We start from the raw sequence: 12,386 nt of genomic DNA, 5'->3' as shown, positions 1-12,386 counted from the left end.
AACCCTAGAGACCGCACAAGATCCAAGGAAGAAATAAATAGACTCCGAGCTTACATTGCTACCTGGGTTTATGAAAGCGGTATTCCCTTCAATGCATTTAAGTTGCAGAGTTTTGAGGTCATGACTGAGGCAATTGGTCAATACGGGCCAGGTTTCAAGCCCCCTTATAATGATTTCAGAGTTCCCCTATTGAAGTCTGAGACGGAAAAAGTTGATGATTTGAAGCAGCAATATCGGACTTATTGGAGGATGCATGGCTGCACTCTAATGTTTGATGGATGGACAGACAAGAAAGGAAGACATTTGACAAATTTTCTTGTCAATTGTCTAGAAGGGACTTTTTTCTTAGGATCTGTTGATGCATCTAGTGAAATACATGGTGCTAATTTCCTATTTCAGCTAATTGATGGTAAGGTGGAAGATAATGGGGAGGAGAATGTCATCCAAGTGGTAATTGATAATGCTGCCAACTATGCTGCTGCTTGTATATAGTTGATGGAGAAAAGAAAGAAATTGTTTTGGACTCCATGTGCAGCTCATTGCATAGATCTTATTATGGAGGAGATAGGGAATATAAAGTCATACAAGTCCTTCATTGTAAACGCAAGAAAAATTACGAGCTTCATTCATAGGCATGCTCATGTACTTGAAGCTATGAGGGTAAAGATAGGAGGAGTGGATTTAGTGAGGCCCGCTGACACCAGATTTGCATCTTTATTTTTGACACTGCAGAGCCTACTGAAGCATATGGATGCTTTGAGGCAACTATTCCTCCGTGATGAGTGGGATTCTTCTAAGTTATCATAGTTGAAGCGCAGAAGCAAGTTGTCAAAATCATCCTTGTTGTACAGTTTGGAATGCTCTGCAAGATTGTTTAAGGGCATCATTACCTCTTCTTCAAGTGTTGAGGATAGCAGATGGTAATGAGAGGCCTGCAATGCCTGAGGTATATTTAGCAATGGAAGAGGCAAAGAAGAGCATCATAACAAATTTTAAGGGGGTAGAAAGAAAATGGAAGAAGATCATCAAGATCATTGAGAGGCGTTGGACAAATCAAATGGAGCGGCCTATATACTTAGCCACATTTTTCCTAAATCCAGGCAAGTTCTTTAAGGCTTGTCCAGTGGATTTAGAATCTAGTTCAAGTACAGGTCTCAATCTCTATCCCCCTTTGAAGGATAGAGCAAATGATGCCTTCAAAGATGTTCTTGTCAAGTTGGTGCGTGATGCAGCCTCACAAGATAAGATCATTGTGTAGACAACTGCCTATACTCTACCTAGATTGAATTTTGGGAAAAGAGGTGGCAATTAGACTAGAGGGAAAAACTGTCTCCTAGTGAGTACTTGTGTTTTTTAGTTTATAACATTTTAATCTATAGGTTCAGTTGTTGATTTTTTATAACCTTCCTTTTTTCTTTTCTTCCTTCCTTAAATATATTATAGTGGATCGGTGGTGAATACATGGAACCTCTACTCGTGAACTTACAAGCATTGCAGTGCGTAACTTGGGCTTTGTTGCTCATCTGCCATTCTTCTAGTTGTGAGCGCAATTGGATTGGAGTACATTTGACTTTGTGAGTACTTCAAAACAATATTTTATATTTTTTCGTTTTGTATAATTTTTTGAAAAAATATGCTTAAAATACTTATATTATTTTTATTTGCATATTATTTTTCAGATTCACACCAAGAAAGAGGAACCGCTTAGAGCATCAACGTTTAAAAGATCTTGTTTCAATTCAATTTAACCGGGGTCTCCAAAGAAGGTTCCAAGAAAGGAGGGAACAAGGTATAAATTATAACCCACTAGTGCCTGAGGAGTTAGATTGGACTAGTGAGTGGATGACTGGTCAGTTTGATGATGTATAAATTCCATGGTGGGAAATATCGTGAGATATCTCGCTTTTTCAAAGAAGTGAGACGAGATGGATATCGAGAGCAGAGAGTTGGGATATCTCACTCGAGATCTTGCCATATCTCGCTGGAACTCTCAATTTTTGCCCCTTTTTTTTTGCCAATTACAGCTGGATGTTCACTTGCAATTACTCTTAGCACGTCTACAACATCGAAGAAAGATCAATCATTCTCTGTTTGTTTTATGAACTTATGACTTAATGACTTATATAGAACTTCTAATGGTTGTATAAATTTATTATTTTACTCTTGAAAATTGAGATTTTCAAACTCATATGGATGGAATTTTGATGATAATTAGGTAATTTGATGCATTTGATACACTTGCTTTTTATTTATATGCCTTCAAGGTTCTATATTACATGTTATGTAACCTTGCATTCCCTAATCCTACTACATTTTGGTTTCACATTATGGGTAGACTTAGAAATCATACTTACGGTTGTTTTCTAACAAATCCAAGGCCACAAATGTGTTCAAAATGCCTAAAATAGGCTAAATATCATGTTTCAGCGCAATTGGGATCCTAAAACCCACCAAGATGGGCCACCGACTTGACGCCAAAAAATCGCATATCTAGACCGAGATCTCGCCGAGATGGTCGAGATCTCGACTTTTCAAGGTGGCAAGATCTCGCTCTCGAGCCATGATTAGTTCATCCAGAAGATGACCTCACTTGGAGAACGGTATCAATGGCAACTGGAGCAAGTTCTTCATTCCACGGGCATAACAGACTAAGGAGACAAGAAGGGTCAACTAGTGGAGTGGCTGCAGTTGCACAACCTGCACCTAACCTTGCTACCTATCAATGGCATAATACTAATAGGAATATGGTTGGGGGTGAGGAGTCTTCAAATGATGAAGAACAAGATCAACCAGTGATGCTAGATGTGCATGATGATCTTCATGATGAGGATGACTATGCCATGCGACCAATGAATCCTACAAGACAGCAAGAGGTGGAAGAAAATGATGATTTGGCGTTAACGGGATTGGAATTGAAGTTGCGATTTGTGAACTGAACAATTAGCATTTGGTTTTGGAACTTGGAAGTTAGCAATGGACTTGCTCTTTTGACTTTTCTTTCTTTAAGTATTCGGTTGTTTAAGACTTTTTAAGTTTTAAGTTGAAGGATTACTAGTTACTAACTTTGACATTTTAGTTTAGTTTACTTTGGGATTAATAAACTTTATCTATGTCATATATTAAGTTCAGTGTTGAGTATTGACTGATAGGGTCAAATGAGGAGTGAGGTCATTTGTTGAATGCTCGTTGGGTCTATGCACAAGGCACTTATTTGGCATCACACTATTATAGAAGTAATTAAAAATGTAAAATTACTACTTTCATTTTCACACTTTCAATTTGATATAATACATAGTCACTGTTATGATGCTTGATGAGATGAACTTATGTTTGCATTTTTTTTTTGGATGAATGTGTACTAAACGTTTGTTCAGCTTTTTATAGAAAGTAATTGTATTGAAAAATTTTGACCAAACTGTTGTGGTTGCCTTATTGCCGCCTAGGCGAAGCCCCAACCGCTTTGGTTGAATTGCCGCCTTGCCACCTTAACCATGCCACCATGTATCTCAAATGGAAAATGATAGCAAGTTAAATACCAATTGTGATGGCATAGAGACATTCTCTCATCAAATCCATTTTTCAATAGCACATTTGGAAAGGAAAGCTCAACGGAGACTTAATTGACTGGTTTCAAGTAGTCCTACAAGAGTTTTCTAATAACAGCAACAAATAAAAAAAATCTGGAACTGAAGCACCATACCTTCTCAATTTCACTGACTTCATTAGCTTTTGTCACCCGAAAGTTAAGAGCATCTTCTTTTTGATGTCTGTTTAGCACATGGAAAACAAGTATAAGAAACACAAAATAGATGAATAAAGGTCCTCATCATTTCAGAAGTATTAAATATTGAAGAAAAAAAATTATCTTGCAACTAATATGTCAAAACTAAAACTAATCACATACATAAATTGTTAGTCATTTCTAAGGATACATAGCAACATACTCCAGTGAAGGATGCCAGCCATACTAGTTACATGAGAACAGAATCAGAGGCAGGATCAGTTCCTCTCGACTTTTTGAGATCAGAATGGAATCACCCAGAATCTGTCAAAATTGTATTGAGAAGGAAGCTATGTGGCGCAAGGGATTTGGAGGGATAAAAACCAAAGGCGAAAACTACAACAGGCTTAGGCACCATTTTGAACATAATGGTTGAAACCCTGAAAATCAGATTGGGAAGAAGCAAGAATGATTTCCCAAATTCTGTGATTTTGAGGGATTCTTTTACTGAATAAACTTGGGATCCTGCTACCAGAGGCAAGTGTTAGGCACTTAGAGCCCTACAGAGTTGTTATCACTGTTGGTAATATTAACAATCATATCGATAACATGGCAGTTGATTTTGATGAGTTGGAATGGTCAAACAGCAAACTACAGAGTGATAGGGGCAGTTTGGTCATTTTGTAGAGTTAAGAGGTCAACTAGGCTCGTAGGACACCTTGTGTACCTTTTTTAGGTCATTTTTTAGAGTTACAAGGACTCCTTATACAATTTCAGTAGAGGTCCAAAGTAGCGGGTGAAGGCTTGATGCATCAGAAGTTGCAACAAAAAAAAAATGTACGCATGGTGGCAGTGTGTTTAGGGTGATTTTGTGCGTCTGACCCCGTTTTTTGTACCCAACCCCCCCCCAAAAAAAAAAAAAAAGGAACGAGAAACCCAAAAAGAAAAAAAAAATTTACCAATAGATCTGGGTGAAACTCTCATCATGGAAATTGTAGATCATCGAGTTCTAATTCTAATGCAACTTGTTTTGTGGGATTTTGATATCAGATGAAGAAGTTTATGTAACCCCAAATTGAGGGCCAGTTTTCAGAATCAATCCAAGTGAACTAGCAGAAAATTAGGGCTTTAAACACCCCACAATTAGGTCTTCTAGGGCAATCCAAGGGTGGACAGCAGCCGATTAGGGCTAATTACAGCCTGCAATTAGGAAATTATGACTTCTAAACCCTATGGCTAGAGTTTCTAGAGGTCTAGGGGGATTTAGGGTTGATAGGGAAGGGGTATAGGATTCAGCCATTAGGTTTACAGTTAGGGTTTTGGTAGAATTAAACCAGATTTTTTCAAATTTACTGTTTAGGTACAATTCAGAATTCTAGGGTTCAATTAATTAAAGTTTCCCAAATTCAAGGGTTACTAAGGGGGAGGCTAGGGTTAGGATTGGGGTTGAAGGTAGGGGAGGGGGAGATGATCCTAAAGTAGAATGGGGTTGGCATTTGGGGGTGGGGGGGGTTGGGGTTGTAAAATATGAATGACACTAAGATTAGGATTTCTAAGGTTTCAAGAGAAAAGGGAAAACTAGAATTCATTGTGGTTTAAGGTGAAGGATAGGGCTGTCATAGGGGATCAAAGGTAGGAAGGGGAAGGGGAAGAGGAATTTGTTTTCTAAAGGGGGTAGGGTTTGAGTGAGGGGTTAGGCAGATCTAGGGTTTGGGTTTGGGAAAATTTATGGGTTTTAGAAATCTAGGGACCCTTATGCAAGGAACAAAAGGAGGAGGAGCAGAATTATAAGAGAAGGGGCTGGGGAATGGAAGGAAGATAGGGAATGGGGTAGTAACTGGTGGGGGAAGGGTGCCGCAGGGTTGGGGAAGGGGGGGAGGGGCTGTGGAGCAGGATTAGACTTTGGGGTTGGGGGAGGGACTTCAAGTGGAAGAAAGAAGGGGAAGGTTAGGGATGGAGTAGGTTTGTTCTTGCTGTCGATGAAGAAGGGGGCTTGAGGAACTCGAATTCTGCAGAATTTTGAAAGCAATCACACACAATTGCAGGCTTTTCCTCCTAGGGAAGAACCCATGACTCCACTCCTCAATATACTTCTAATCTCAATTTTATTAATCATCAACTTGGCTTGTTTACATACTGTTAGGAAAGGGCAATTTGGGAAAGGACAGAACCATCAAGAGCTTGCACTAACTCTCAATAGGAAAAAGAGGCGGTAATTAAGAGTTTTATACCAATCAAAATTGGTTGATGCTTTCCTATATAGAATAGACTTGTAAATTAGCCTATATATAGTGAAGTTATTTTGAGGAGTGCTCACTAGTTCAATCTGAGCCTCCACAACTAAATCGTGGCTTCCATCTTCTCTTCTCCCTCATTCTTCACCTTATTCTTTCTCAAAATAACATGGTATCAGAGCTGTAGGTCCTCTTATTCCTTTCGATTCTAAGAATTACTAGTACAAACAGTTGATTCTATAGAAGGGAAAGAAATTATACCTGGTGTGAGAGTCATTTCCAGAAATTAAAGGGATGCAGCACCTTACGCTGCACTTGTTGGTGACTTTATTTGAAGATTGATGCAACACCTTACGCTGACACTTGTTGGTGTCAGATCTGCATTTTTTTTCAGGTACGAATAAACTGCGCTTGTTTGAGATATTTTTCGTTTTGTGATTTGGGGCTAAGGAAGAGTGTCTGTAGTCCTCCTCACTCTCGATCTGTTTAGAGTTGAGAGAACAACCATTCTTTGGAGAAGAAGCAGCCGCCGGAGTAGTCGCTGGTGCTGTGATTTTTCGCTTTCGACGCTATTTTAGATCAAAGAGAGAGAGAGAGTGAGAGAAAAAGAGAAGAGTGACCTGCGACGCTGCTTTAGATTAGAAACTGGTACTGTGATTTTTCGTTTTCAATCATTGCTTTAGATCAGAAAGAGAGAGTGAGAGAGTCTTCGAGAAAGAAAAGAGTAACCTGCGGTGTCCAAGTCCGATTGGTTTTAACTTGTTTTTTGGTTCAGTTGGTTAAAGTGGTTCAAGTTGGTTTATTTATGGTTATGAGATTAATCTGATTCTAGGATTAATTTGGGAATAATTCTGATTCTAATTCTGATTTCTGATTTCTGGGATTTGATTTTAATTGTGTTGGATATGCGAGAAACTTCAAGTAAAAATACCATGACTGAAATTATTTCTTCATCCTCTCATCGGTTAACTGAGAAGAAATTGGAGGGTGTATCAAATTTCCACCAATGGAGGGCTATAGTTAAAATTGTTCTTACTAGACGGGGACAAATAGATCATTTGACTAAGACTGTACCTAAAGATGATGATACTTGGGCAATTGTTGATGCACAAATACTTGGGCAGATGTTTAATTCCTTGGCCAATAATATTATAGATTTGGTTACTCACTTACAAATTGTGAAGGAATTATGGGAGTATTTGAATGTGTTGTATTCTGGTCAAAATAATTTGGCTAGAATCTACAAATTGTCCCAGGAATTTTATCGAGTAGATAGGAAAGGTAGAGATATTACCCAATATTTTGCAGATTTTAAAAGAATGTATGAAGAACTAAACTCTATTCTACCTATCTCCTCTGATATCAAAACTATGAAAAATCAAAGAGAGCAATTAGCTGTTATGGGTTTCTTGGGAGGTCTTGGAAAGGAGTTTGAGGCAGTTAGAGCACAAATTCTTGGTAGTGATCATGTACCCACGTTAGCTGACACATTTTCAATAGTTCTTCGCGTTGCAAGGGAGAGTACCAATAACTCTACAGAAAATTCAGCTTTGACAACAGTTTCTCGAGGCACTTCGGAGGACATGAACCCTGGTGGACATAATATAGGACGAACTCGAGGAAATAATACTAGAAAATATCTAGGTTCACACAACTCTACTGATAGTACAGGACAAGTTAAGACTTGTCATCATTGTGGTCGTCCAGGACATATTCAACGATATTGTTGGAAGATTCATGGAAAGCCCCCACACATGGCGAATGCAATCATCACCTCTGAATCAGCATCTCCAACTACTACCGTTCATCCTGAGGGTAAGACTGTAAAGATGACTAAGGCAGATTATATTCGTTTCACTCAGTTTCAGCCCACTCAACCACAATCAGCCGCTGCCACCCTTGTTCAGACAGGTAATGCTACTGCTTGCCTTTCAACCACATAGGATCATTAATTCAGGAGCTTCTGATCATATGACCGGGGCTACAGGTATATTTTCCTCTTTTGTTCCATCATCCTCTTTGGTTACACTTGCTGATGGCTCTCATATCAATGTTAAAGGAGTGAGTACAGTTCAACTCACTCCATCCATTACCCTACCCTCAGTTCTTTACGTACCGAATTTGCCATTTAACTTATTATATGTTCATAAATTTACCTCCACTAATAATTGTTTGGTGAAAATCTTTCCTGGATATTGTTTATTTCAGGATCTTACGACGAAGAAGATGCTTGGTAGAGGCCGTATGTTTGGGGGGTTGTATCTATTCGAGGAGATATCCTCTACTGCTTGTTCTAGTATTTCCATCCCCCATCAAATACATTGTTGGTTAGGGCATCCCTCTTTGGAAAACCTAAAATTGGTAGATAAACGTTTCATTCGCTATCTAAGTTGGACTGTGAGTCTTGTCAATTTGGAAAACTTCATCGTGTGAGTTTTCCTCCTCGTATAAATAACAGATCATATCACCCTTTCTCTCTAGTTCATTCTGATGTGTGGGGACCCTGTCCTGTTAGTTCTACTTCAGGTTACAGATACTTTGTTACATTTGTGGATGACTTTTCAAGAGTCACTTGGCTTTATTTAATGAAAAATCGTTCAGAATTATTTAACATATTTTGCAATTTTGTTATTGAAATTCGTACTCAATTTGGTGTTCCTATTCGTACTTTTCAAAGCGATAATGCCAAAGAATATTTCTCTGATCCTTTTTGTAAATTAATGGCTTCTAATGGGATTCTTCACCAATCCTCATGTGCTGATACTCCTCAACAAAATGGGGTTGCAGAAAGAAAAAATAGACACTTATTGGAGGTCATCCATTCTCTCTTATTTGAGATGAAGGTTCCTAAATCCTTTTGGGCTGATGCAGTTTCAACTGCTTGTTATCTTATTAACAGGATGCCTTCATCTGTCTTAAAAGGTGGCATTCCTCATTCTCTCTTATTTCCTTCATCTCCCTTATTTACTTTGCCTCCTTGCATATTTGGTTGTGTATGTTACATTCGTAATCATTGCCCAGGGATCTCTAAACTTGACCCGGCACTAACTTAAGTGTATTGGTACCTCGCACTCAAAGGGATATCGTTGTTATTCTTCGACTACGAAGATATTTTGTTCGCAGATGTGCATTTTTGAGTCCACTCCTTTTCTACCGAATCTCATAGTTTAATTGACCTAAATGATGATCTATGTATTTTTCAAAGTGTGTTTCCACGAGGCAGCTCCTTCACCTCCACCCCCGCCGGACATCACCAAAGTATACAAGCGCCGCCAAAACCACCGGCTCCCCCCGCACCACGGCTCTACCTTGTGCCAACCGCCGTGATCCCGCGGACGCGCCAAACCGACCTTGATATTCCAGTTGCTCTTCGGAAGGGTACTCGCTCTGTGTTCGGATCCCATCTCTAACTTTATTTCATATTATACTTTATCACCTAAATTCTCTCGCCATTTACTATAGAGACTTATCCTATTCCTAAGAATGTTCTTGAAGCCTTGTCTAATCTTGGGTGGGTCGGTGCAATGAACGAAGAATTACAAGCCTAGAGGACAACCGGACTTGGGATTTGTGCCTTTACCCCCGGGAAAAAAAGCCATTGGGGAGGTGGATATTCACGGGAAAGTTAATCCTAATGGTTCTTTAGCTCGCCGAAAGCTCATCTCGTGCCAGGGCATGCTCAAGTTTATGGCGAAATTATGTTGATACTTTTTCCGTTGCCAAGCTACTCCATCCGCATTTAATCTCTCTACCGCTACCACCGGGGCCCTTGCTTGATTGGATGTGAAGAATGCCTTCCTTCATGGAGATATGCATGAGAAAGGATATAGAGCAACCACCGGGTTTGTTGCTCGGGGGAGAAGAATAAGGTTTGTCGCCTCCGCAAATCATTATATGGTCTCAGCAGCACCTCGAGCATGGGTGGACGATTCACTCGTTGTAATAGAATTTGGGATGACTTGTTGTGAAAGTGATCACCCGTATTCTTTAAAAACTCTAACGCGCAAAATCTTCTTGTAGTTTATGTTGATGATATTGTCATTACAGAAATGACACTTAGAATTGATAGGTTAAAGACCTATTTGCAAGAGAAATTTCAGACCAAAGACTGGGCAAGTTAAAGTATCTAGGAATTGAAGTTGCCCAATCAACAAAGGGCACTTCTTATCTCAACGGAAGTATGTACTAGATTTGCCCGAAACAGAACGTGGGATCAAAACCCATAGACGCTCCCATGGAATGTAACTTAAAGTTAATGCCGAAGATGGAACCATCTGATGATCTAGAGAACGAAGGCTTGTTGGAAAGCTGAATTATCCGACGGACTAGACCGACATTGCCTTTCGATCGGTGTTGCGAGTCAAGTATGCCCCATGAACATCACATGGGATGCGGTATACGAATTCGAGGTATCTTAAGAAAGCACCGGACGTGGACTCTTACACTAATCATGGGCAAGAAATGTGAAGGATTCTCGATGTTAATTGGGTTGGATCACCTATTGATAGGAGATCGACACTCGCACATCGTGGAGGAAATCTTGTATCATGGAAAAGTAAGAAACAAATTGTGGAAGCAAGATCAAGCGCAGAACGAGTATCGGCATGGCACAGGTAACATGCGAGATGGTATGGATAAAACAATTACTCCAAGAATTAGGAATTATTGATGACACACCAAGAGGTTATGATGTGATAATCAAGCTGCGGTTCATACAGCATCAAATCCAGTTTTTCATGAACATACCAAGCATATTGAAATTGATTGCCACTTTGTTCATGAGAAGTTACTACAAGGCATAATATCCCCCAAGCATGCGAGGACTGGAGAACAACTCGCAAATTTGTTCACCAAAGCTCAGGGAATACAAGAGTTACCTATATTTGTAACAGCGGGCAAGAGTAAATATATGCTCCAGCAAGGGGGAGTGTTAGGAAAGGGCAATGGGAAAGGACGGAACCATCGAGAGGAAAAAGAGGCGGTAATTAAGAGTTTTATACCAATCGAAATTGGTTGATGCTTTCCTATATAGAATAGACTTGTAAATTAGCCTATATATAGTGAAGTTATTTTGAGGAGTGCTCACAAGTTCAATCTGAGCCTCCACAACTAAATCGTGGCTTCCATCTTCTCTTCTCCCTCATTCTTCACCTTATTCTTTCTCAAAATAACACATACAATGGCTCTATTTATAGCCTTTACATGAAGGATTTCCTAATCGGACTCGACAAATAAAGAGTTCTATCTGATACTTAGACTCAACTAGGACACTAATTAAAGGACTCCATTGTAAGGACTCCTAAATAAATAATAATTGTAGAATAAAAGAAACTCGCAACTTAAAAAGGAATCTAATTTGAAATAGGATTCCAACTTGACTCTACAACTTGGACTCGGACTCTAAACAAGAACTCAATAACAAAATAAAAGTAGATTTGGACTCTAAAAATTACACCAACTCTAACCAGACCAAGAGGGACCCAAAAGCATGGTTATCAAAGCGTCCGCCTAGGCGCGCCTAAGCAGCCGCCTAGGCGGCAAAGCGGTTTTTGAACCGCTTAAATTGTGGCCGCTTAACTAATGGGCTGATTTCTTGCTGCTTTTTGCTTAGGCACTACAGCTTTGCCGCCTTTTGCGCCATATTGCCTCCTAAATGCTAAAGCAACCGCTTTTTTTACATTTTGTAATTTGTGCATATTATTTTTTTTTAATTATAATTTATTCTACATTACCGTATATAAATTTAAATATGTGAGCCATTTCCGAATCGAGACCAAATTTGCAAATGAACTCCGAGGCCCAAAGTGTCTGTCGACAACAGAATGTGAAGCATAAGTCATATTCAATGATTACTGATATAGTACATACTACTTTTCTTTCATTTTCATTTTTCACATTGATTTAGTACATGCTACATAATTATTGTTATGAATCTTATGATGCTTGATGAGATGAAGTTATGTTTTTATTCTTTTTTTGGATAATTTTTCATAATTGTGATTCTTGAATGTTTTTTTATTTTTATTTTTATGAATGTGATTGTTGAATGTTTGTTTAGTACTTTAGTTTATTATAAAAAGTATTTGTATTAAAAAGTAGTTTAAAAGTATTTATATTAAAAATATTGACTAAGCCGCTTTTGTCGCTTTATTGACGCTTAAGCGCCGCTTAATCGCCATGACGGAGCCCCAATCGCTTTGGTCGGTTTGCCGCTTTAATAACCATGCCCAAAAGGGATGATAAAATGACCAAATTGTCTCCCTTATGGTTCGGCCTTCCTATACGATGCATGGTTTTGAACGAGATCTGCACAGGTCTCATTGAAACCAACCCCTTTTCTTTATAAAATGGACCAAAATAATCCATTTTGGCTTGATATTAGTGAGATGGTCCCATACTGGTCAAAATTTTGACCGAGATGGACCAAAACC

General features: G+C 39.0%; 1 protein-coding gene across 2 annotated transcripts in view; it reads right to left on the bottom strand.

Moving 5' to 3' along the window:
* LOC149023398 (structural maintenance of chromosomes protein) overlaps nt 1–12,386 on the bottom strand; it is an 87,266-nt gene that overhangs the window by 21,533 nt on the left and 53,347 nt on the right. For both annotated transcript variants that reach the window (XM_089143943.1, XM_089143944.1), the window contains one exon: nt 3,701–3,767. In XM_089143943.1, the coding sequence (XP_089000069.1) occupies nt 3,701–3,767 (67 nt within the window). The remainder of the gene's footprint in view (nt 1–3,700; nt 3,768–12,386) is intronic.

Source organism: Hakea prostrata, chromosome 2 (assembly GCF_041222555.1).
Source record: "Hakea prostrata isolate BN-2017 chromosome 2, UWA_Hpros_2, whole genome shotgun sequence".
In the NCBI taxonomy this organism is placed as follows: domain Eukaryota; kingdom Viridiplantae; phylum Streptophyta; class Magnoliopsida; order Proteales; family Proteaceae; genus Hakea; species Hakea prostrata.
This window is presented reverse-complemented; position numbering and strand designations above follow the sequence as displayed.